Source organism: Muntiacus reevesi, chromosome 3 (genome assembly GCF_963930625.1).
Source record: "Muntiacus reevesi chromosome 3, mMunRee1.1, whole genome shotgun sequence".
NCBI classification, from domain to species: Eukaryota; Metazoa; Chordata; class Mammalia; order Artiodactyla; family Cervidae; genus Muntiacus; species Muntiacus reevesi.
Window position 1 is genome coordinate 189,832,208 of NC_089251.1, and position 26,386 is coordinate 189,858,593.

Here is a 26,386-nt window from a genome sequence, read left to right on the forward strand (position 1 = left end):
CTACTCAGAACTACTTTTACTGATCTTAACTCACTTCTGATAAAATATTTTTACTAGAGTTAATATAACAATCTGTTTTTGATGTTCTATCGTGCAAACCTTACTAACTCATTTTCATTCTCCCCAAGCCATGACATTTTATGCTAGTTTTCCTTTATCTACTAGTTTTTCAGTAGTAATAGAAGCATCCTTCTTCAGGTCAATGCATGAAAGCCTAACATGTTGACAGAAAACAGCATCAGTGTGTATGCGTGTATTTGTATGTGTGCTGTCTGCCCATGCATGTGGCCCTAGGTATGCATATATGATGATAGTTACCCTTAGAGGTCCCCCTCCACATATGAAAAACAGTGTGTTTGAAAAATTATCCCAAGTCACATTTCCTGGACAGGTAGTAGAAACGGCAATACTAATTCCAGACCAGCATTGCAGCTCCTTTGCTCTCATGCACAATGCCTCCTAGAAGGGTCTGTACCTCCTTGAACAGCTTTGCCGGCACGGCCACAGCCTTCTCCTCTTCCAGGTAGGAGGCCCAGCACCACGCCTTCTTCCCTTTAGGAGGTAAACCTAGAAGGCAAGCGAGACCTGATAGAACTTGCAAAGCTAGGAAATCAGAGCGGCACACCTACTGTGAACTCTCGCTTTCCCAGCTACCCCCGGGCCTGGCTCTTCTCTTACTTCCACGGCTGAGATTTCTCAGTTTCTTTTCCTGACTCCTCTTCTGAAGCAATGAGAGCTAAAAAGTAAACTATGTGTATATCTAGGAATGAGTGCAGAAGAAAGGAACAGAAGAACTTAAATTACTTTACTTAAAGTAAATGATGGAGACGGAGGAGGAATCCAAGATAGACCAGAATCATGGAAGCTCAGGAAGTGAGTGTCTAGAAGCAGGATGCTCCAAAGTTTCTTCCTAATGAATCAAGAAGCTAAGAACTGAGAAAAGGTCAGTGCACAGAGCAACTTTAGGACTGGCTGCTAACTTGGAGAAAGAGGGGGAAAAAAAAAATCAATGCACCCAAGGCCAAATTTTAAGTTGCAAAAGAACACATAAATGATAAAGATACAGAGTCTACAGCAATTTTATTTGGGGTTAATTTAACAAAAAAATGAAAATGAAGAAGGGATATATAATGTTAGGCTTGATGGGCTTTAAAATTTAGGAAAAGATATTTGCAGATGAGCTTAGAACACACAATGACAAAGTTCATGAAGAGGAAGAAAACGGAAAGACGTAAGAGAGGGAACTGACTGAAGCAACAAGACGGCTGAAGGGCCAGAGCCCCGAGAGCAGAAATGAAGGGGAAGGGACAGAAAGGACAAAGACATTTTTGAGGCAGAGTGCAGAGTAACTGAGAATTTACTTCCTTTAATGTCAGTGATGAAATACAGAAGGCCATCCAAATGTAAAAGTGACGCTGTGTGCCCGATGCAAGTAGAAACATCTCAAAGTGTTTTTAAGAGACAAACAAGGAGGAGTGTGGTTCAGCCCTGAGGAGAAGCACTGGGTTCAGGCCCTGATTCACGGGACAATGTGACTGGCAGGTCAGGACGGGACTGTGCAGAGTGCAGAGACCTAACATGGAGCAGGCGGGCAGACCTGGCCGGTCCTTCGACACAGCCGAGAGGGGCACACAGACGCTTCTGGGGAGACAGCCCAACGTCCGGGATGAATGAGGCCGCGAGTTAACCCACCAGGTACTGAAGGGCAGGCCCTCAGTGCTAGATTCCTCAGAGAATAAAGTGTTCCTCGAGAAACAAAGAAAGGAGAAAAGGGTACCATGTCAGGAAGTTATGGTTGAGAGAAAACATTAAAAAAAAAAAATCTAAAATTTTATGAAATGAGTAAGACCAGAGGTTTTAGTCAAAGCACAGAAGTAAAAGAAACCCATTTGATGGAAAAATAAATAACAGAAAATGATCTCAAGTTTTCCCTGACACTGCTTGAAACTTGCTAATTTCCACTTTCCCCTCGCCCTTTTCTACTTCTTCTAAACTCCAACTTTTATTGACACAATTTAATCAAAGAAAATCCCCAAACGATCCTTTAACTGCCATAGAGTGCGTTACAATTAGGACTAGAATGTCTGCCTGTGAAATATTTTCAACTTCATAAAATTACAAGTAAAGCTTCCTTTCATCAACTCACCCTGCTTTAACACAGCCGAATCACCTCGCCTTTTCCTTCGGGCTCTCTGCGAACCCCTCAGGATTCTCCCATCTTGTTTGTTTTCCTATAATAAGGCAGAAAAGTTTATGATTTTCAAAAGTTCATGAAATTGGCATCAATGAAAAGTTAGAGAGCTGTCAGAAAGCATTTTTTTGCACTGTTCTTCAGTTTCACTTCATAACTCTGAAAGAAAGTAAGAATATAGGTCACTTGAGAACTCTGTTGCTCTTGGCCTTAGGTCCTTACAAAATGAGAACATTTCCAAGAATCACACTCTGGGATAGCACAGATCCTGTTCCCACCTCCTTGAAACGCTTTCTTCTTTCAGCTCCTTGACCGCGCTGGTCTGGTTCCCCTGGTACCTCACCGCCCTCTTTCTTGGTCCCTTTGCTGACATCTCCTGCCATCTAATCCGCTTGGACATCTAACAAGCATCTCAAACGCATGATGGCCAAAGTACTGTAAGTTCTATACTCCACTCTGGCCTTCCCACCCTCAAGAAACGGTACGATTACCCAGTCAACTGTTCAAGCCAAAAAGCGAGGAGTTCTCTCTCATTCTTCTCTCTCCCTCACATACGCTGCCAACTCTGCCTTTAGCATCTTTCTCAAAACCACTGCCTTCTGTCTTAAACAGCCCTCTCAGTCCACTACAATAAGCTTCCGGCTGGTCTCCCTGATTCTACTCTGTTCTCACATGTCAAAGCTAGAGTGATCATTTTAAAACACTCATCATATCAAAGGATCCCCCTTGCCCTCTGCTCTCCAGTGGCTTCCCAGCACACCCAGAGTAAAGTGACAACCCATGACCCTGGTTTACCGTAAAGCCCTGGGCTGCGCACAACTCACCAGCCTCACCATACTCCACTCTCCTCTAGCCTTCAATGCTCGGCAACCTTGTCTTCTTTATTTCCTTAAACAAACCATGCTATACATGTTTCTACCTTACGGTCTTTTCCCCAAACAATTCCACTGCCCTGCAGAGCTCCTTATTGCCAACTTTACATCAGCCTCCTTATTCAGATCATACTGTCCAAGTCACCCTCCCTGGAAGGCCTCCTGATAACCCAGCTTAAAGCAGTTAGATTATCTCAATGCTCTATTGTACTTCTCATCATAGCGCTTATCACAGGCTGATATTTCCCCTAGTGGTGTACTATGTGTCCCTGAGAAAAAAGATTCTGTCCTTCTGCTATCTTATTCATCCCTGCATTCCCAGCTCCTAAAACAGTGACTAACCAATAATCATTGCTCAATATTGATCTTAAGGAAAAACCTTTGAGACTTCAAAGTTGTCTTTTCATATAGAGTTACTAATAAATACTTTAGAGATGAGATGTTTATATTTTAATTAGCATATTTTGAATTAGTTTTCCCTAAATATATCTGACATTTATCTGCCATTTTCTACCTACTCGCATAGTATTATAAGATCTGTCTGCAATTTACCAAAATAAGATTGGCATTTTGTTGTCAAGAAGAATTTAAAGTTAATTTGCATAACTGAAGGTTCTGCCATTGACTTTCTCACTCCAGCAATAAATTTCAGGACTTCCTACTTCCTCACCCTGAGGGAGGGGCACTATACCATTTACTGTTCTCCTCTTGAGAGGAGGACAGGACACACACAGAGGGTCAGTGGGCACGCTGCTGATGGCAAAACAAGGTCACAGAAGCAGCACTGAAACCCTGCGGAAGGAGCAGCCCTGGGGGTACTGACCATCTCGTCCTCTCGCTCTTCTTCCTCCTTGGAGTCAGCTTTCAGAGATAACTTTGGCTTCTTCTTCCTACTACACTTAGAATCTTCTTCCTCGTTGTCTTCGCCCATGTCTCTTTCTTCCTTCTGATCTCTGCTGAATTTATAAACCCAAAACAGTGACTAGGAAACAATACCCATCAAATATTTGCATGCTGATTAGCAAGGCAAAAACCTTTTAAAAATATTTAACCAGGAGGAGAAATGTGTATGTATTAGAATATCATAGGTAAGAGACACTTCGGACCAAAATCATGACACTGTCAAGTTAGAAAGTGGAAATTAGCTTACATATTAATTTATATGATTATTTATTATAATTATGTAATTAATGATAAAACTTTAAAAGGGCACCAGTCCTACACGTGAAATAGGTTCTAACAAATTTAAAATTACTGGTTTTTCACAGCTACCATCCATACTAATAAAAGAATCGATTATTTGCAGCTATCCTAGTCTTTGGTGGCAATTTTAAAGCAACAATCTAGCAATTATTGAGAATGCCAAGTTCAATCAAAAAAGGCCAAATGTAATTTGGTAAAATACCAGATGGCCAACAAAAACAGACAATTCCCCCGCCTGCGCTGATTAAATACTTGGGAAACTCCACTAGAACGTAAATACCAGGTCATTTATTTGCAGTACACAAGTATATGCAGGAAATACACCTTGTTAGTAATAAGCTGACCTCATCAGGGTCCCCCAAGGCAATCACACCACCGCCAGTCACAGCTGATGGCCCTGTCTCAGAATCCTCAGTCTGTCCTTAGAACCACAGAGGCACAATTACAAGACTCCTCACTATGGCCATTCCGTGGATGCTCAGTCAGGGGAAGCTGTATTTCATTCATGGAGTTTTAGCTGAATTACCAAAGAGCTCCCAAAATTTAAACCCAAGTGCATTTTCACAAGCATCAGTATCACTAAAATGTGTATGTAGCCCAAAGAGATCCAAATACTCTTGACTGGGGAGCAAATTAACATAAACAAAAGACCAAAGAAAGAGGCCAAGATTGTATTTCAGGTAGGACGTGACCAGCGTAACTGAACTCAGACCGAAACCGCCTGGGCCAGCAGTGAGATTAGGGTCCACGTGCCTCCAAAGGGGAAGTCTTGAGGGATGGGGTGGAGTGGGGGGGAGGCATTTGGATGACAGACGTCAGGGAACACTAAACGTCTCTAGTCCCAAGCACCAGGCCGTTGGGACTCTAAAACTCATTTTATAAATGGAATGTGGGCAGAAACCTACTTGTCTTTGATATGTCGAGCACAATTCTGGCTGCAGTAGTTTCCTCCAGAAAGACACTCATCTCCGTTGCCATACTGACAACAGTTCTCACAGAACTGAAGCCCTTCTACTTTCACTGGATCCTTCAACCTGAAAGGCATTCCAGTCTTCTCAGAAAAGACTAGAAGATGAAAAGAAGGGAAAAAAACTTAAAACCATGATAGAAATAGTGGTGAAATACATTCAAACTTTTTCTTCTAATAATTTTGTTAGCAACACAATAAAAAGGATAATGTTTGCTGAATGAACGAAGGAACATTGATCATTCCTTTGGGATGGAGAGGAGGATGGGCCTGACTGGGATCACTCAAATCATTTACATAACAAAAACATCTGTAGAAAAGACAAGCAAAAGCTTGTCTAATGCCTCTTCTACAGAGTTCAAAGTAAAATGAAGAAAATTTCATTAGTCGCTAAATTCAGAAGATGAAATTGTCCATCCATAGAATCCTTTACAGCTGTTATCTTTTTGACAAAACTTAAAAAGAGTTATCTGTGTTATATAATGTTTTTGATGAGTGGCTCTTTTAGTTAATGGGCTGAATCAACATCTTTCCATTTTACTTTTAATGTAGCAGATCTCCTGAATCACAATTATCCATATTGTCTAGGAGTCCACATTCCCTTTCGTCTGAATCATTAGGCTAATCATTCATTCAGCAAACACTTATTAGGCACCCATTTATGCTAGACACTGATAATGACAGTATAGACCTTGCCCAAGAGAGCTCACAGTCTAGAAGAGAAGACAGGCAAGAAAACCAATGTTTATAATAAAATGTGATACATGCAATAATTGAAGCATGAACAAGTTTCAGAAGCAGTGCAGAGGAAGAAGTGACTCATCCAGCCCGGGGTGGTGGTGGGGGGCGGTGGGAGGGGGCAGTGGGTAGTTCGAGAAGAGATTTTCTGATAGAAAGCCTCAATAGGGTTTTGAAGGGCAAAGAGGAATTTACCAACTGGACAGAGAGAGAAACAGCATCCTGGCCAGAAGAAACAGTGTGAGCAAAGGCAAGAAAGCGTGAAACCACATAGTCCTGGGAGAATTCTCTGTAACCCAGTGCTGCTGGCCCTGCCAGAACACAGCCTACAGAGACAGAACAGACAGCAAAGAGACAGAAGCAAGCAGGTGGGTGCGGGTCACCCAGATCTTTGTATGTTTTGCTAAAGAGACAACAAGAAGTTGGAGAAGTGTCAGATAAGCAGTCTACATCAGTTCCTCTGACTTCAGTGTGCTGGGTAAACTGGGGGAGATCAGAAGCAAAGGGATTCTTTAAGAGGCATCTGTAGTGTTCAGGTGAGAGGCGATAAGGGCCTAAATTAAGACAGCGGCAGTGATAATAAGCAGAAAAGGCCAGATCTGAGACATATTCAGGAAACAAAAACCAAGAGGATTCAGTAACAGGCTATGGGGCTGGGAGAGACCAAATTCAGGATGACTCCTAGATTTCTTGCTTGTCCACTGGATGGATGGTGCTACCATCAACTGATATTACGGGCTACAGAAGAAAAAGCAGGTTGGGGGAGGGGAGAAAGAAATAGAAAATGAATTGCATTTTAGACATGTGGAGTTTGAGGTACCTGTGGGACATCCAGGTGGAGATGTCCAGTAGGCAGGTGGAAATACGGGCCTGGAGCTCGGGGGAGAGGTCGGGGCTGGAGATATAGATTTAGGAGTCATCAGCATATAGGTGTTAGTTACAACCATCGGAGCAGATGAGAAAAAAGTGGCAGGCTTTTGGCTAAATCACCTGGGTAGGCTATTTCAACATGAATTTACTTGGTAATTTTCAATTAACCTTGCGCTATGACAGATCTGGCTTGAGGAAAGAAGACACTTTACAGTTATTTCAAAAATATTAAAGCTGGTTCCATATCAGTTTCATCACAGAAATTTACCTAAGAATATGTGACATGAAGATCACCCAGGATTTTCAAAGTTCCAGCCTATTATAAAACCTTAGACAGTCTTACATTAAAAACTCTCAAAAAAAAAAAAAAGACGACAATGCAGATGACCCATTCTTACCTTCTTGAGCAGTTGGTACCATCCAAGTTGTAGTTGCTGTTGCTTTTTTAACATTTTCCATCTCACTCTCATCTGTAATAACTTCCAGGGCTCCAAACTCATTTACACGGAACTAGCAGCAACAGAAGAAAGAGGCAAAATTTATAAAAGTGCTCAGGACTGTCACCATTTAAAGGCTGGCACATAGAGTCTACATTTTAAGAGTTAATTTCAACAGTTACATTCAGATAAGCCCCAACTATATCCAGATAAACTCACTACCACTATGAAAACCTCTGCATCTAACAAATCTGAAATTTCGGGAAGAGGGACAGAATAAAGCGGCAAAGCACTTAACAACACAACCCACCATCTTTGCACTGTCCCGTGGAGTTGTCAGCTCACTTATATGGCTCGTAATTTCAAATACTACTTTATTTTTTTGCTAAGGTTTTTTTTTCACATTTCATATTACTGTTTAATGATTAAGGTTAGTAAAAGCAGAATTACTGTTTTCCCAGGAATCAATTTGTCTCACCCAAGTTCACCTAGTTCAAAGAGCAGGAAAAATTACCACTTTAGAAATTCTGACTTGTACATCCAATCTCCATATTCCAAGATGTGACGAAGGAAGGCTGAAGCATGAGTCATGGGATGCCCCCCTCCACCCCAGGCTCTATATTTCCCCTTTTTTTCACTGCTCTTTAGAATTCTCCATTATAGTCATTCACTTCTAGTCCTCCCGAACAACTGGTAATATCTGAGAGATTTGAACAAGCCTACTAGCCTCAGGCCAAGTTTACCACTAAAAAGTAAGGGCACTTTGATTTCATGGGTATTCTGGACCCCAAATATTGAAAATTTCCTCTCACCTCATCTCATGGCAAGCCTCAAAGCAAATATTCTCCTGCAATCTCCGGGGCATACTATGTTGAATCATACTGGGCATAATGTGTTGAAGGCTTTTAACCACTACCTGTGTGCAGGGGCCCCATCCTCTTTGAAACAGCTAGGTTGACTGTCACATTCATGAGAGTCAAAGTTATTCTGTATTCCTTCTGTTTTCCCATAAAACAGAATGACATAAGAGATTCACTAATTTTACCAGGGGACAAAGAGCTAGAAAGCTCAAAGTTCAAAAGGATCATAAAACATTGGCTTAAAGTTTTTAGATCGCTCCCAGAAATATATATGAACATGCAAATACGCAGTATTTAAAATGAGGCCTTCTATTTTCCAATCTAAAAATCTATTTGGTCAACATGCCAACAGAATGATTAATTTTACCAAACTAGATTCAGGCTGCAAGTCAGAAAAATCTTCAGCCATATCTACAACTAGTTATTCTTTCCACCAGGTGAAAATAGCACCTTAAACAATTTTCTGCACGTGGGCCACAATTATTAAAAGCCTTCTAAACAGAACAAGTGACATAGTTATGGTAAGTGAAAATGTTTTCTCCCTATTATATATTTCAGATACAAGTTCCCAGGTAGCATGTATATACTAAACCTGTGGATTCTCCTAAAAATGCCAGTTTAAGAGGTGGTAAAAAGTCAATTGGGAAGGAAAGAGCTAAAAATAACTTCACTTGTTGGGAAAAAATAGTTTTAAATGATCAACTCTGAAACCAGAATACTTGAAAATAAAGCTGATAGTACCATCTACTGGGCAAGAGTAGAAAAGTCAAGCCATCATGATTATTAATTAATGACATTAAAAATGATGGTAGAAAATCAATTCTGAATGGAATTTTTTTTTAAACTGGCATTAGTCCAGGTAAGTAAGTTTACTTCTATTACATGATGATGTTAATCTAAGCTTTTTGACAAACATTAATACAAAATGTGGGGAATAGTACAAAACATTTACATTGCACAGAAAGTCTTCTGTGGTTCAAGTTTCCAGACTGCTGCTAAACTACACTCTGGCGTTTCAAACACTGAGAAAGAGAGCGCAGCTGAATGGAATCTTCAAATCAAAATTCACACCCGTGACGCCTGGGAGTTTTAGACTCACTTTTAAAGTTAAAAGATAATATTCCCACAGAACAACATTTAATTCCAGTTATCTTTTCCTTTTAATAGTCACTGCCAGTAACTGACCTACAGTCTAGGCCACACAGTAAAAATGCAATGCACTTAGGAACAGTTAACTCCTGTAAGCCGGGAACCCATGGATGGACTTCACAGGTTGATAAATCACATGAAATAAATGCAAAATTATGGTTAAGGGCAGACATTGATTTATCTGTGGATAGGGTTCATTAAGTTTAAAGGCATCCTATAATGCTGGGGGAAAAAAAAAAAAAAAGCAGAACTCCTAAAGGAAAACAGGCAGAACACTGTCTGACATAAATTATAGGAGTATTTTGGGGGGATCTATCTCCTAACACAAAGGAAATAAAAGCCCAAAGGGGGGCACCTATTTAAATGTAAAAGCTTTATACAGCAAAAGTAATCATCAACAAAAGAACAAGATAACCTACTGAATGGGAGAAAATATCTGCAAATTATATGACCAATAGGGGTTAACATCCATGTATCTAAACAGCTCATACAACTCAACACCAAAAAACAAACAGTCCATTTAAAAAATGAGCAGAAGAACATAATAGACATTTTCCATAAAAGGCATAAGAATGGCCAATAGACACATAAAAAGATGCTCAACATTGCTAATCATCAGGGAAATGCAAATTTCCCTGTCATTGTATGTATCATCACCTCACAAGTGTCAGAATGGCCATCATGAAACTGGATACAAATAACAAACGTTGGCGAGGATGTGGAGAAAAGGAAACCCTCCTATACTTTGGTGGGACTGCACCTTGGTGTACTCATTGTGGGGGACACTATGGAAGCTTCTCAAAGACCTAAAAACAGGAGTACCATATAAGCCAACAATTTCATTCCTAAGAATTAAAAAAAAAAAAAAAAAAACACTAATTTTAAAACACATATGCACCCCAATGATTATAGCAGCATTGTTTACAACTGCCAAGATATGGATGCAACCTATCAACAGATGAATGGATAGGGTCCATCAACAGATGAATGGATAAAGAAAATGTGATACACACACACACACAATGGAATACTATGAAGCCACAGGAAGAATGAAATTTTGCCATATGCAGCAACATGGATAGACTTGGAGGACATTATGATAAATGATACAAGTCAGACAGAGAAACACAAATATTTCATGGTATCACTCATATACAGAATCTAAAAACAACAAACGAGTGAATATGACAAAAAGAAACATACTTACAGATCTAGAGAACAAACTATTTATCACCAGTGGGGAGAGGGGAAGGGGACAAGGCAACATGGGGGTGGGGCATGAAGAGTTACAAACTATTAGGTACAATATAAGCTATAGGGATATATTACACAACATGGGGAAATATAACCAACATTAATAATTATAAGTAGACTATAACCTTTGAAAATTGCAAGTCACTAAATTGTACACCTCTAACTTATAATAAAACATTAACCTCAAAGTATTTTTAAAGTATCCTATGATATGCTCAAAGTCTGAAATTGGTAACATTTTATGAATCGTGCTGGAACCATAGAAACTTGATAAAAATCACTTTTTTCCAGGTTATTAGTTCTTTTAACCTAGACACCTTAAAAGCAGTATAAAAAATTAGCAACTGACTTCATTCTACAATCAAGAATGTAAAAATTACAAACTTTATAAAAGGACTTTATAAAGCAAATCAAGCATATCAGTTGAGACTAACTTTTTCTGTTAGTGGATACATATAGGTCAATCAGAAAGCAATTATGCCTGAAATATATAAGGGGTTGAGAAGGTTTTACTTGTTTGTCTTGGCTTAAGCTACCTTTGATTTATTCTCTTCTTTATTTTTGCTTATAGAGACAAAGAATCTTCAGCCTATTTGTGTCTGTCTTTAATAATAGATCATTAAAAGACACTGCTGAGATTACTGTTTTGTATTACGACATCGAAATAAATGTGAGTTCTACTTACCAATCTGCTTTAAGGGCAAAGATATTTAGTAACTAAACTGTTCTGAATGCCAGTCAAGACAAGGCAAAACCCGCACAAAGAGTGCAGTGAATTTTCCAGTTGGGTTTCTGCATCACTGTTGCTGGGTCTCGCTCCCTGTTAAGTGGCAACTATTCTTTCGAGACAAGATGCTATCACGGTTGGGAGTGTACCGACATTTTACTGAGGGATGCTGGAAGACTAAATCCTTATGACACAGAGGAATAATTCTCTGTGGATCAATTTCGGAAATCGTCTAAGAAGTTTAGATAGAGAACTGCTTAGGGACAGCAAGCCCTGCCGTGCATCTTTCCACTGGCCTCACCACTTAAGTCGCCTGCCTGCTCTTATAGCTGGCCCTGAGATTTAATCTACAAACACTGAGGTGCATTTTAAAGGAACAAATTAGACAACGGTAAAGTTTCCAAAGCTTGTTTAAGTGAAAATGTCTTGCTAATGACTACACGAGGACCAGCGGACACTTCCTGGGCTCCCAGAACACTGGACTTGCTGACGCTGACCCCCTTTCTGAACCCCTTTTCCCCCTCTCTCCCTTCTCCCATCCCCGTCCCCAAAAGTCCTCACAGACTCCTACCTATTTTCAGGCACCTAAAAGCTCACATGACATCTGCTTCCAAAACCCTCCTGATCCCTCCAGCTAACATAATACCACCTCTAAACCGCTGCTAACATTTTCCTTTCATCTCTTTTGATATGAAAACATTTCTCTTGTTAGACTGTAGAATAACAGTGTAAGAGAATCCATTTTAAAATCAGAAAAGCCTGGTTTGAAGACCCAGTTCCACTAATAACTACCTGTCTGACCTTGAGCAAGTGACATTAACCACCCCAGGCCTCTGTTTATCTGTAAACTAACATCAGTGATAGAAACTGCCTCAAACGGGTTAAATAAGTGACTTAAAGTAAAAGGCGGAGGGCCAATCCCCGATGGTTCGGTGGGTAAAGAATTCACCTGCAATTCAGGACACACAAGAGACACAGGTTCTATCTCTGGGTCGGGAAGATCCTCTGGAGAAGGAAAAGACAACCCAGTCCAGTATTCTTGCCTGGAAAATCCCATGGACAGAGGAGCCTAGCAGGCTACACAGCCAATGGGGTCACAGAGTCGGATACAACGGAGCAGCTACGCACAAGAAACGAAGAGCTCCCCAGAGAATAAGTTCTCTGTTCTTTCTGCTACTGCACCCAGAAAAGGAGCTTTTGCACTCTGCTTCCTAGAAGGGTTGGTTAGCCCAGTGGGAAGTGGGGAGTGGGGACTCCAGCAGCAGGGACCAGTAAAAAGGGAGCGAGGTGTGAACGAGTTGCCTGGGCTGGAAAGGAACCGGGTAGCATGGAGATGTGAGACGAGATGCAGCTGGAGAGAGAAGCAATGGTCAGAGCACCAAAAACCTTCGTGGTGAACCTAGGGGGTTTGAACTTTATCACAAAAGATACAGGAAACTGCTAAGGATTTTAAGCAGAAGAGTGATGTAACTTGATTGGCCAGCAATCCTGAGGCTTTTACAGAGAAAAGTTCTTTCAAAACGGCAATAAACTGAAGCATATAAAAACCTGTTCCCATGAAAAGAAACCGACTTCTATGTATTTCCTGAATTAACTTCAGCTGGTTGTCTTAGTGATCGTGCATTAGGAAAGCCACACGCCTTCATCCATTAAAAAACAAGAGAAGCTTCCAGGGTCAAATAGGCAAAGCATGATGTGGGAGAGTAAATTTCGTGATTTATTTAAAGTTCTTTCCAATAACTTAATTGTGAAAAATAAATTTCTCAATCAGCTCTCCTAAGCAACTCAAATTTTAATATGAAGAGCAAGTGAGTCCTAAGCAATATAACCAACTGGTGCTTTGACTCTTTTTGGATAAAAGGAGTTCTAAAGTAGAAAATGTTCTTTAAGTTATTTTTTTTAAGTGGGGTATCAAACTGTCAACAGCACATAAAGTAAACTGGGTACATGGCAATTACCCAGGTAATTAGATGAGTCTAAAAGTCAAATCAAATAACCTAGTTTATAATAGCCACTAAGTGGCTTAATTACCTGATTACCTTTATAAAAGTAATAGGTTAATTCCTAAAATCCATTGCTTAAAAAACCTTCAGGCAAACTAAATTTCTCAGGGATGGAGACGTCACTCTATTATCAAAATCTAACTGAAAATAAAAAATTATAAATTTCATCATCCACCTGACACACACATACAAAAATCCATTCAGAAGAAAAAGGATAAAAATGTACAAGAAAAATAAGACTCTGAAACAATAAAAAAGGTAGTTGACATAATACACCATAAAGCAAGAAAAGATAGAATTTGTTAATTTTTTTACATGTATTTTTTTTAAATCCTTATAACCAGCTTATGACATAGACACTACATCCCCATTTTACAGATAAAGATTCTAAAGTTCAATTTAAACAAAGCACATTTAGCTAATATGTGGTTGACACTATCAGAACCTCAAACAGTTGTTCTTTCTAAAAGATTTCAGCACTCTATTTCCACCATATCTAATCCAGATGAACATTTGGAGAATGTTAGGGCAGATAAAATCCTTGGTATTCATTTAATTCCTTATTTTACCAAAGAGGAAATTGGCCCCAAAGAGATTAACTGACTTGTTCAAGGTCACAGAAAACTAACACTAAAAACCAGATCTTCTTTCCAGATTTCACTAAGCCTCACTGCAATATTTTTGTTAAACTAAACTCAGATAGATATGTTGGCACACAGCACTTCATTAAACCTAAACCAACTAAAATCTAAGTATTTTTCCAACAACAAGCAGACTGTCCAAATCTCACCACTGAGGATCAACTAGAAAAGTTCTGGCTCAGATACTTGTCAAGTAGCCACTAAAAGGGAGCAGATTCCAAGAAGTCAATATTAGGGTGCAAGAATTTCTAGTCAAGACAGGCAGGAAAGACAAGCGTTTGCAAGGCAAGCCAAGAGACAGTCAGGGAGATCAGAAGTTCAAACACCTAAGTGACCAAGTACAAACACAAAGTCTAAAGGGCCACAGACAGGTTCAAGGTCCCAGAGATAGGATCAGAGCAAAAGCAAACTAGAAATGAGAGGTGGGTGCTTGCACAACCCTGTTCCATGGGGCAGCAGGTGTGGTCCTGGAGGGGCTCAGGCGGGGGCAGGGGGTGCTGGCGAGAGGGGGCAGAGTGAGCACCGAGCGAAGGAGCAGACTGAAGCACTGCTCTCTGAAGAGAGTTTGCATTTTCACAAAAGCAGTCTCATTCCAGCTTCCGAACAAGTGATTATACAAAAATCCATATTCACAGTTTACAGTATAAATAATTTAAGGGAGGCGAACAGTCCTGTTTATTCAGTATTTTAGCTTTATCCAGTTTTTACATAAAAAAAACTAGGACACAGGGAGTGTAGCTTTTCACTTCAGTTACAAAGCCCATCACTACAAAACATACACAAAGCTAGGCCTTCTACCACTCTTAAAATTTATTAGCCATAGAAATCCTAAAACGATCTTCCTTGAAACTATACATTACTTTCTACAAAATGAGTACAGATTGCAGAAGGATTTCTTAGTCTCCCACCCCAAATGACAAAGGCGTCTGCCAATCCATCAGCAGTGTATCATCTTGAGAGGCAGAGGAACAAATACATAAAACTATAGCCACTGTGCTTCACTAAAGAATTCGCCTGCAATGCAGGAGACATCAGAGATACAGATTCAATCCCTAGGTCAGGAAGATCCCCTGAAGGAAGGCATGGCAACGCACTCCAGTAATCTTGCTGGGAAAATTCCATGGACAGAGGAGTCTAGAAGGCTACAGTCCATAGGGTCGCAAAGAGTCAGGCACCAGTGAAGCAACTGAGCAACCTACACACACCTATGCTTAAGGCTTTTAATCCTTATGTCACATATGTGCCCAAATTCATTTTAATAAAAAACACAAACAGATATACACACATATACAACTGTATGCAATACAGACAGCTTACCTTTAAGTCACTTCCTGGTAAGGTACCTACTCCATCCTTCCAATCCATAACACTGAATACATCAAATTCTTGACCACTTGTGCTAGAGGCAGATTCAGTCATGATTTATTTTTTAACCTGGAAAAGGAAAAAAGGGCATAGTACCACATAGTCTACATACAAATCAGTTCTTATTTCAGTGGTCATTCCTTCAGTTCCCTTAACTACATAATTTTCTTGGTCACAATGTTCCGCATCCAGAGATTTAGAAATAACTGCTTCAGAAACATTTTCTTGAGTGCAATCTAAAGTATATTACAGGAGAAAATAAGTTTTAGTTTAAACAAAAAGTACCATGGTAAACCTTTGCAATTGTTAGAAAAGGAATTCACTGTTTCATAGCAAACTTACTTAAAACAAAAAATCTTGATCACATAAGGATAGAACTCTTCACCCTTTAAATTTTTTCTTCCCCCTCTAAGACTTTGAAAAGAGAGTAAATGTGCATAAAGGAGAGTACCCAATATAAAATGTTGAAAAAGAAAAGAGAGGCCATTTAGATTTTAAAAAAAGAAGATGAAAAGAACAAGAAAATTCAATCCATTATTGAATGCCATCTACACTAAATTTGTCAATTAAGTCTGTTCTATCAACACAATGAATACACAGTATGATTGATTCAATAAACTTATTTATTTAATTTAGTTGAAACAGCTGCCAAACTGATGTTCTTAGAAATAGGAAAACAGTCTCAAAATGTAAAGCAAACATAACAGGACTATGTTAAGATAACCAGTTTGGGTAGCTACACTGGGATAATACTTTTAACTTTCATTTTTTAAAAAAATTCAAGAACAAACTTTTCCATAATCATATAGCCACTGGTGGCAGTATTGATACTGTTATTCTGAGGCTGTGGTCTGTGTGGTATGAGATAAAACAAGTAAGTAATTACATTGGTGTCACCAACAAGTGGTCAAAGATCAACGGGTCCTAAATCTGAATGGAAGTATCATTATGATTTCATGATGCACTTTGTTTTAGAAACATGCATATTTTCTCGCTTTGCCCAGACAATCGCCTAGTGTTCAGACTGTAGTCTCTAAATGCCATTTCTTCCAGGTCTTCCCAGAGGAGGAGCTAGCTGGCAGCAGGAAGTGTGCAAGATGAATCAGGAACATCTTATCAAATTAAAAAGCAAGGAAGCTATCAAAGACAGCAGAGTTCACACCAAAAGGACTCAGAGACCAATCTGAAAAGGCTTCTGTTAGCTGAAGTAAGGATATTAGCTGCAGTGACTTGAAATACATCAAGTAAGTTTAAATCATTATTATGAGTTCACAACGATATTCAAAACCAACCAATCAAGAACTCCCCATTGATCTCCTTTTGAGACTTAAAGGGAACCACTAATTCATTACTGGGAAAAAGAAACAAGGATTTATCCTATTATCACGTGAGATCAGTAAGAACTATATCTCAGGGAAACCAAATCATTGGTGAAAGAAAGCTTCTTTTTAGAAAAAAATTCTTGGTAATAAGAAGGAATGTGATGAAACTGAAACATAACCATTTGCAACTTTTAAAATACTGGCTCTAGACAATGACCATCAATGCCTTCTAAGAATACCTACCAAGCCAACACCATCTATGAAGCAGTCTTGCCAGGAAAAAATTACATCAAATCTGATGTGATCAAGTCTATTCACAGGAAATACCATAGACAAAAGAACATGTGAAATCACACCAAAGAGATATAAGAAGCAAGATACACATTGTTCTGGGGACTCCAAGAGGTCCAGGAAGTCAAAATTATTTTCATAAAAATACTAGCACATTATTTGCCTTTTTCACTATGCGGATATTTACACTGATGGGCCAAAGCAACAGTGGATAAACCTGCTGCAGCAGAAGCACCCAGCTACAGCAGGAGTCATTTCATTCTTCACCACCACATACAGTCAACACATGCAAGACTCACTAAAGGCCATCTCTGATGAAGTAAAATAATAAACTGTATAAAGTCTTGATATTTGAATATATATATCTTTGTAATATTCTGGTCTGATGGAAGAGGAGAACACACAGAGAGCTTAGGCATGCCAAAGTACCATGGCTATAATATCTCCAGGGAAAGGAGACGCACACTGAGCAAGCTGTTTTTGGTGTTATTGTTTTTTGAATCCCACTTTTACTTTAAAAACTATGTTTAGTCAAGTTTGGATATCTGGAAAACACACTGTCAAAAATAAATGAAAAGGGTTTGTCATGTGAAGGAAAATACTGACAGCATGTCACTAATGATACAACTTGAGCATTTTGGAAAACCTGTATGTACCACCATGAGCCTGACAGCTTCCCAAGAGCTACAGACTCTTCCAAGAAGATGGATGGTGATATTCATGAATATGACCTTTAAAGATACTTAATAATGAAATATGTCATAACTCAGGCAGTATTTTCCAAACAACCAATGCTTAAAGGTACAAAGTTATGCATGGTTAAAGGGTCCATTCAGAATGTAGGACAGGCCAATGTGATTTTAATGTAACAGAGTACAGAAAACTCATTGATAAGATTTCAAATCGCACACTGCAACTAACCTTTAAGAAACTAACACATGTCAAGTTTTGGTATAATATTAAAGGATATCCATCATTAAACAAAAAACTTAAAATATTCCTCCCTTTTCCAACTCCATACCAGTGTGAAGGAGACTTTCTTCACATGCTTCACTCAAAACAATATATTGCAACTGACAGTGCAGAACCTGATGGGAGGATTCAGCTGTCTTCTATGAAGCAGACATTACAGAGATTTGCAAAAACGGAATACAGCGCTGCTTTTCTCGCCTGTTAAATTTTGGAAATTATCATTATATTTCATAAAAAGTGCACTTGTATATACTTAGGTAATCAATTTACCATTGTTATAAGTAATAAATAACCAATATATTTTAATTTCTAATGCAGTAAATATTGATAAGTGTAACACAAACAAACAATAGGTCTTTGGGTTTTCCATTGTTTAGAGCATAAAGAAGCCTTGAGACTCAAAAGTCTGAAAGCCACTGCTAGACAAGATTAAAGAACTGTTTTCTGCACATACACAAAAAAAATTTTTAAGGAATGATAAATAAGCAAACAAAAGAGGAAATTTGAAATTTAGATTGAGACATATTAACCAATCATACTCTGCATTTCAGAGATCTGGTTTCAACCCTGATTTAAATTATTTTTTAAAAAAGATTATTAGGTAGGAGGGGAAATATGAATACCAACTATTTGATGATATTAGGGAAATACAGTAGCTTTTTTTAGAGAGACGATGACACATACTTTAAAGAGAGGAGGCCTTCCATGTATTTTTAGAGATACAAATCAGAATTGTGAGATGAAATGCTACGAGGTGAGGAAGTTGCTACAAATTAATTAAGCGGTAAAGTGGTGAAACAAGACTGGCGGCATGCTGGGAAACTGCCAAGAGGAGTGAGGGATCCAGAGCGGTTACTGTACTGCATCCTATGCATCTTAAACACTATACAGGAAAAATCCCGGTATTTTTCTGAGTTGTAATGTGAGCTATAAAGGCTTAGCATTCACGTATGCAACTTGTAAAGGCCTGAGAAAAATCCATCTAAAAAGCAGTAAAAATAAGAAATAAATTAAGACTCATACTGATGTTCTCTATGACTCCTACCTCACTAAATAAACAACAGCAACAAACCTGACTTCCCTATTAAATAATGTAGGAGTGGTAACCTTTTCCTGATAGAGGGATAGTGTAATTTTCCCCCTGGTGGATAAACGAGGTAAAACCTGATTTTTCAAAAAGAAACATTTTAAATTTATTAATTCAATCTCACATTTTTCCAAAAAAGGATTCAAAGCATTAGATAATTTACAAAAATTATTTCATTTCTTTCTTTCTCACAGAAAGATGGGTTCTATTATCCCTCTAGTTGATGTTGGAGAAAGGGAGTTGCAGAGTTCAGTAATTTACCCAGAACCATATTTGGTGACACAGTCAGGATTGAACCCAGATCATCCTGCTTCCAACCCTGGTGTTTTTCTTCAACCACTGTCTTTTCCTATCTCAAAGTCTTATCCCCTCTGAGAATCTGGCTAAGGCTATTTTTCCTTATTTTACTTTCTGGAACAAGAAAATCCAGAAACCAGCTTACTAGGTCCGAAGTTCTTGATGAATATAGATTAGTATATATATCCTTTTAATAAAATGCCATCAAATATATGCTTATTAACAAAATGTCACTGAGACACATATCCACACATAGATTTCTGGTCTTTTCCTACTTAAAAACCATAAATGCATGAAATTTACACCAGCAAAATCCTGTCTGTGACTAGGAGGAGGAAGAGAAAAATAAGAGAAATCTAAAAGCTGTCACTGCACAAAGGCTGCGTTAAATGTTCATTATATATTTTAGGAAATAGCATACAAACTACTGGTAATGTTACATAGTATATTCTGCCTATAAGCACATATCTAACATTTATAAAAATTGTTTTCATCCACTGTCTCATTCTAAGGTTAATGGACATTTTGTATAAAATATTATAGCATAAAAGTATTCACTACCTTCCTTTTCTTTATCTAATTTTGAAGTCACTGGCTACTTTCACTATCACATAAATTATGAACAGCTAGTATAGATTAGGCATTTTTTCCACCATCTCCTAATCAGGAAGAACAACCAGAAACCAATATTATTTTAACAGAAGCTGTTTTTACGACACCTTTTTCCTCTTTCTCTGTCTTCTGTAAGTGTGTGATCTTGTATACAAACATACACAGTCTTTTCACGCCAACAAATTATGCTTCCAAGAGTTAAGCACATTTTTTTAGTACTTAGAAATGCTATCCTTTATATTTTCTTTAATTATCCCATGGCACTATCCCATCATCTCATGTGTAACCTGTATTCCACAGGCCTAAAAACCAGGTAGGTTAAGTCACTCACCATATAAGTCACAAGCAATATTTCTCATTGTGCAGAAGCACACTCCAAATCTCATTAAGTCTGCTGAGATTTCCTAAGGCTGCACCTTAAATGTGTACCATGATGGGTCCTCTGTGCTATTAGCCAAGATCTACCGTTTTTCTCCAGTGCATGCATGTTAAGCCGCTTCAGTCATGTCCTACTCTCTGCGATCCTACGGACTGTAGCCCACCAGACCCCTCTGTCCGTAGGATTCCCCAGGCAACGATACAGGAGTGGGTTGCCATGCCCTCCTCCAGGGGATCTTCCCAACTTAGGGATCAGACCCAGGTCTCTTGCATTTCCCACATTGGCAGGTGGGTTCTTTACCACTGCAACCATTGCTGATATTCAAAGGGACAGCTTTGGAGATCAGATATCCAGGAAAGGCACCAATGCAGCTTCTGATTTCCACTCACCTATACCATACCTGACGATGGCTGATGTCAAGGGTACCGACACCCAGCGTGTTCCCTAACGCCTACAGTGGATGTCTCATCAAAGCTGTTGGTGGAGACCTTACTGCTGGCACCAATGCAAGTGTATGATACTCTCAAAGTCCCACCTGTGTGAGACAGTTCACTTTAGTTTTTACTCTTTTCATTATAATTTCCTTGTGTTAAAATCTACAAAAGAGCTGGCTGACAGACTAAATGACACTTAACTCAGAATTACCTCCTCTGAACAGCACTGAAACATGTATAGTGCCATATGTAAAACAGATGACCAGTGCTAATCTGATGCATGAAGCAGGGCGCTCAAAGCCAGGGCTCTGGGGAAACCCAGAGGGATGGGGTGGGGAGGGAGGTGGGAGGGGGTTTCAGGATGGGGGGACACAGGTGCACCCATGGGTGATTCATGTCGATGTATGGCAAATAAAACCACCACAATACTGCAAAGAAATTATCCTCCAACTAAAATAAATAAATAAATTAAAAAAAAATTACCTCCTCTTTCTCTCCTGCTCCACCCCTGCCTCTAAACCAAAGCTGTGCAACTTAACTCTCCCTTGGAATCATGTATCAAATGGATACATTTCCCCAATCTCTCATGCAAAGAAATTCCTGGAAGCCCTGGCTTACCATGTACTACAGGAATCTAGAAACATTAGGTGGTCATGAAATTAATTATCTTGTATTAAAAAAATCCTATAAGAATATGGAGATGCAGACCCTCTCATACACTATGGTGGCATCACTGATTGAAACAACCTCCACTCTATGGAGACCAATTTTCAAGAATATATCCTCCAATTCAGCCCTTCTACCTCTAGAAATGTATCCCAAAGGTACTTGCACATATGTATAAAAAATGTAAAAGGTGATTCATGGACTATAGCACCGCTTGTTAAGGTCAAAAAACTGGAAACAACCCGACTGTCCATCAGGAAAGGCAAACTGGAGTGCATCGACACAACAGTATAAAACGCCACTGAAGAAAATCAGAAGGAAACTGCACATTCTGATCAGATGAAGCTCCCACATATAATCAGTACTAGTAATTTTACACAAGTTACAGAAACCGTATGATACAATTTGTGTAAAACAAATGGGGCATATATCAGTATGAGTATTGCTTAGACATGCATAGACTATCTTTACAAGGATTTGTCAAAAGCTGGTTAACACTGCCTGCCTCCAGGAAGGGGCAATGGTAGGCTGAAAGACAGCAAAAGGATGGGAACCTACTCTCCGTGGCCACTTTAGCACCTGCTGAAAATTTAAGTGTGTGTTTTTTTTTTAAGAAAAAAATTACATAAAAATATATTTTAAAATTCTATTTCATACTTCTTTAAAATATGCTATGCTGAGCGCCGGGCTGGTGGCGGCCACGCTGCTCTTCTGCCCGGGCTGCGGGAATGGGCTGATCGTCGAGGAGGGGCAGCGCTGCCACCGCTTCGCCTGCAACACCTGCCCCTACGTGCACAACGTCACGCGCAAGGTAACAAATTGGAAGTATCCAAAGCTGAAAGAAGTGGATGATGTGCTTGGTGGGAGCAGCTCCCTGGGAGAATGTTGACTCTACTGCAGAGCCGTGTCCCAAGTGTGAACATCCTCGAGCCTATTCCATGCAGCTTCAGACCCGCTCTGCAGATGAGCCCATGACCACCTTCTACAAGTGCTGCAATGCTCAGTGTGGACACTGCTGGCGGGACTGAGGCCAGGATGGCCCAGCTGCGTCAGCGTCTGCGTGCTTTACTGCCCAGGGTGTATTCCCAGCTGCGAGTGTGAACCGTGTGTCCTGAGGATCTTGGCTGGTGTGGTGGAAAGCTGACCCTTTAAGGGTGGCTGCCCAGGGGGTCAGGAAGTATAGCCCGCCTCCCAGTCAGCAGATTAACTCCTTGATGTATGGGATGTCCAAATTCTGCCCATGCTGTGTGTGGACAGGAGTATCCATAACTGAATCTCTCCTGTTAAAGGTCCTGTTCTTCCTCTTTGATGTTTGTTGGGCAATTGACATTCTCCTACCATCAGCCAACACTCTTTAATATTTACATTGTTTGTACAACTAATGAAGTAAATCTTATTAGTTTAGTACATTCCATGCCCCTCAGTATTTAACTGTTAATTGCAAACTTAATCAAAATTTATCCTGAATATTTAATTAAAGTTAAGTCTTGTTATCAAAAATAAATAAATAAATAAAATATGCTATGCTATGAAAGGTGCTTCCTTACAAAAATATTTAGCTTCTCATTGATGCCAACAATTGAAGCCATAGCCTGGAAGGCACTAAGGAAAACTGACTTCCCCAAAGCTCTTGTGTAATTGAACTAGTAGGTATTTAACTACATACACAAACGTATCAGCTCCACAGATGGATGGAAAGAGAAAGGGTTGATTGGGGTTCACTTCTCCACAACTCAGGTATCACAAACACACAGTAGGTCCCTGGCATTCGCAGACGATCTTGATTTCTACCATTCCTGAGTGACAGCTGAAGCTCCCATGACATTTAGTGATTTGCCATTTTGCAAAGACAGGATTCTGAATCACACACACCATACGCGGGGGGACCCGGCCAAGGTCCAGGTGCGCTCTGAGTCACCCTGCTTTGTCTGAGAGCTACAGCCACTGCAAATAAAGCGGTGACAACCCTGCTCCTGGTGAAGAAATGAAACAACATGAGCTGCTAGTGGATTCTAGCGTTGATGACAGAACAAGAACATGGAAATGTTTATTAAAGTGATAGGTCCCAGCCACAAACAGAAGTTTCAGGTAAATTAAAGGCTGAAATGTCAAATGCAATGATGACTCAGACACATTGTGTGAACAAAACTACTGAACGCTCCAAAAGGAAACAAGCAGAGAAGGTGTGTGAATCTGTTTCAATAAGTGCTCCAGACAGTACAAAAATTGCTCATCAAGTAAGATAAGTAGTTAAGGTCTAGAGAGATCATTTACATTACTCAGTTAAACTTTAGCAATCTGAAGGGAGGAATTATGTGGTACAACGATTTTTTTTCAGGTTGTGGACTGGTGATGGTTGTGGGCTATATCCATCATAAATGTCAAGACTCTACTGTATCTTATTTTGACTGGAGATAAACAGAGTCCTTCATAATCCTCTCTTTATGATGCTTTTGCTCACATCTGCCAGGAGAGGATAAAATGGCGGCTCAGAGGTGGGGGCAGAGACTCCCCAGGCCTGCACTTGTATAGCACATTCAAGGTGAAGAGGCTGCCTGGGGCTGAGATGAAGAGAAGATAACAGTCCCTGGGAAGATAAGCAGCCCAACACAAAGTGAGAGGGTGTGCCTTGCCTAGAAACCAAAAGTCTGGATCTGCAGATAAGGTCCGAATTAAAGATTACTAAGAAAGGGTAGAACTGCAGCCTGGCCATTCCTGCTCAAACCATTGTTTTCAAAATAGCAGAGTATTTACAAGAACAGCTAATGTTCGCTAATGCCAGTTAAACAGTTTTAATATTTTTAAATAAAGTTTTTTTTTAGAATTCCATTTTACAGCTTTACCATTAACAGGCACAGTTTTCAAAAGTAAGTTACAGAGATAACAAGGCCAAGAGCTGGGAGTAGCTGGAAAATGGGGGTAGGCATTGCCCCAGAAGCAGCATCTGAGAATCAGATTTAATTCTATCACTCAGAGAGATAAGGGGACTGACTGAGATCTCGGTGCCTGGTGTCAATGAACAAACACATCAGTTTTTGGTTCAAGAGGGCAAAGTGTCTTTTGTGAAGAGTAAGTCAGGAATGCTAACCCTTAAATCATGACCATGAAAGAAACGAAAATGACAGCTCTGCAGAAGAGTGAGACAATAAGAAGAGAAGCCAACATCCACGGTGGGGAGTCAAGGCTCTGCTGCTCTGAGGCCCGCATGAGTACCTTCGACTGAAGCCGGCTTCTGCTTCACTTTGCAGAAACCATCACGCACTCACCAAAAGCGGTCTCTGGCACATCATGACACTCTCAAAAAGTCAGCCTTAAGCGTCACCTTCAGTAATATCGTCGAAAGGGCCTCTGCGCACTGTAAACCCATATTAAAACGGTGTATAAAACTGCTGAGCCTCCCACTCCCCACCCACCCTGCTCCTGTCATCCTTTCACAGACCCAACTCAAACACTTCATGCATCATCCTCAAAACCTGCCGCGCTCTCAAGTTCCTCGCTCCATCCTCTGCCCTTCCCTAAATGAGCCATGACGTTCCTTTCCTCCTCTTCAATTCACTTTCCAAGGCTTGACAATGCTCTGTTCTGTGACTTCAGACCAACTAACCCCTTGAAGCCTCAATTTCCCCATCTATAAAGTGTGGGTGATAACAGAACTTTTCTTCATTGCATATGGTGAGGATTGAATGAGATGAGTCAGGTAACAGTTCAATGAAGTGCCTACTCCAAAGTTAAGCAGTCAATAAAATCTTAACTATTATAGTTACCTGGTTTAACAATTATTTGAGTTCATGAAGATTGCTCAGTGACCTTAAAAAATTAGTCACTGGCATTTCCCCCCGCCTTCCCCTTCATTTTATTTCAGTGGTGTCTCTTAGGGTAAGCCACTAAAGCTCCATTAGAAGATGTCAACATTACAACATAGAAGTAGATGTTGTGTTGTTAATAACAATAATCCCTCACATTAACAAGGCTCTAGAAATGACTAGCTATCTTCATGGAACAATTCCTCTGAAGTAACGGAGGGAGGAGGATCTGCCACGTAGGGATGGAGCTGGACCCGAGGGCAGGGCTCCCTTCACCATCACGCCGGGCTGGCAGCACACTGGGGGCCGGGCTGAAGTAGGAAAACAAGGCTAAGATGAAAGGCTAAGCCTGCTCCTCAGAACTTACAGGAGACCATTTCTGGGTGTCCCGTGACACAAGTTCTGTGGTCATGGAGAAATGTAACCTCTGGGTCTTTGGGAGATGGATGGCATGCATCAGCAACAAGGCAGCTATCTGTGAAGCGCTGAATCCAGGTTTCCCACAGTCACTTAGCCCTGCAGCTCTGTTATCATAGCCTAGCAAGTCTCATGGAGCCCTTTTGCAGAAAACGCTGAGTTATGGAAAATAGATTCAAGAAATAACACGAGAACAGGCAGTATTTTACAGGATAGAATTCATTCATCTCCAGGTTAGAAAATCAACTACAGAGATGCTATGTTCTGGCTGGGCTCCCAGTCTGCACCCATATATTGAAACCTGTAGTATCTAACACTGGGGGAAAGTCCTGGGGACCTAGAGTCCAGGCCCAAGAAAGTGATCCTGAGAAAGACACGGCCCTGCCTCTTAAGGTCTATCTACGGTTTTCTGATTTTTTCTCTGATGCCTTCCTATGCACTTTCATGACACCTGAGAGGTACACAGGCTGTAATGGGGGAACTCACATATTTACAAATACACAGCCACGTAAGGGGAGTCAGACAAAGTCAGTAAGTCTAACCCACTCCAGAGATACAGACGTCGTGGAGCTGGAGCGTTTCTTCTACACTTTATCATTTTAAAGGATCTTACCAATACTAGCCTATTTGACCCTGACAGCTACCTTTTAAGCACGCCAACAATTGTTGGCCTCATTTTACAGATAAGAAAAGATCACCAAACCAATAAACAGACTTTCACCTCCCAAAACAGGGACCCTCAGGCTATACCACAGTGCCCAACACAATGTATTTCAGTCAATAAAGAAGCCAATCTAACGTGAAGATGAAGAGCATCTGGGCTGAATTC

At 40.0% G+C, this 26,386-nt stretch overlaps 1 protein-coding gene and 1 pseudogene across 8 annotated transcripts in view; one reads left to right on the forward strand and one right to left on the reverse strand.

The window, feature by feature from the left end:
* L3MBTL3 (L3MBTL histone methyl-lysine binding protein 3) overlaps positions 1-26,386 on the reverse strand; it is a 106,900-nt gene that overhangs the window by 69,088 nt on the left and 11,426 nt on the right. For 5 of the 8 annotated variants that reach the window (XM_065931343.1, XM_065931339.1, XM_065931342.1 and 2 more), the window contains 7 exons: positions 15,230-15,346; positions 7,240-7,351; positions 6,792-6,866; positions 5,172-5,331; positions 3,887-4,019; positions 2,147-2,231; positions 476-567 (listed from right to left, as the gene is read on the reverse strand). In XM_065931343.1, coding sequence (XP_065787415.1) covers positions 476-567; positions 2,147-2,231; positions 3,887-4,019; positions 5,172-5,331; positions 6,792-6,866; positions 7,240-7,351; positions 15,230-15,331 — 759 coding nt within the window. In that variant the 5' untranslated portion in view covers positions 15,332-15,346. The remainder of the gene's footprint in view (positions 1-475; positions 568-2,146; positions 2,232-3,886; positions 4,020-5,171; positions 5,332-6,791; positions 6,867-7,239; positions 7,352-15,229; positions 15,347-26,386) is intronic. The other 3 variants (XM_065931344.1, XM_065931346.1, XM_065931345.1) reach the window with 3 other exon arrangements.
* On the forward strand, positions 22,011-22,540 carry LOC136164187 (DNA-directed RNA polymerase III subunit RPC10 pseudogene; annotated as a pseudogene).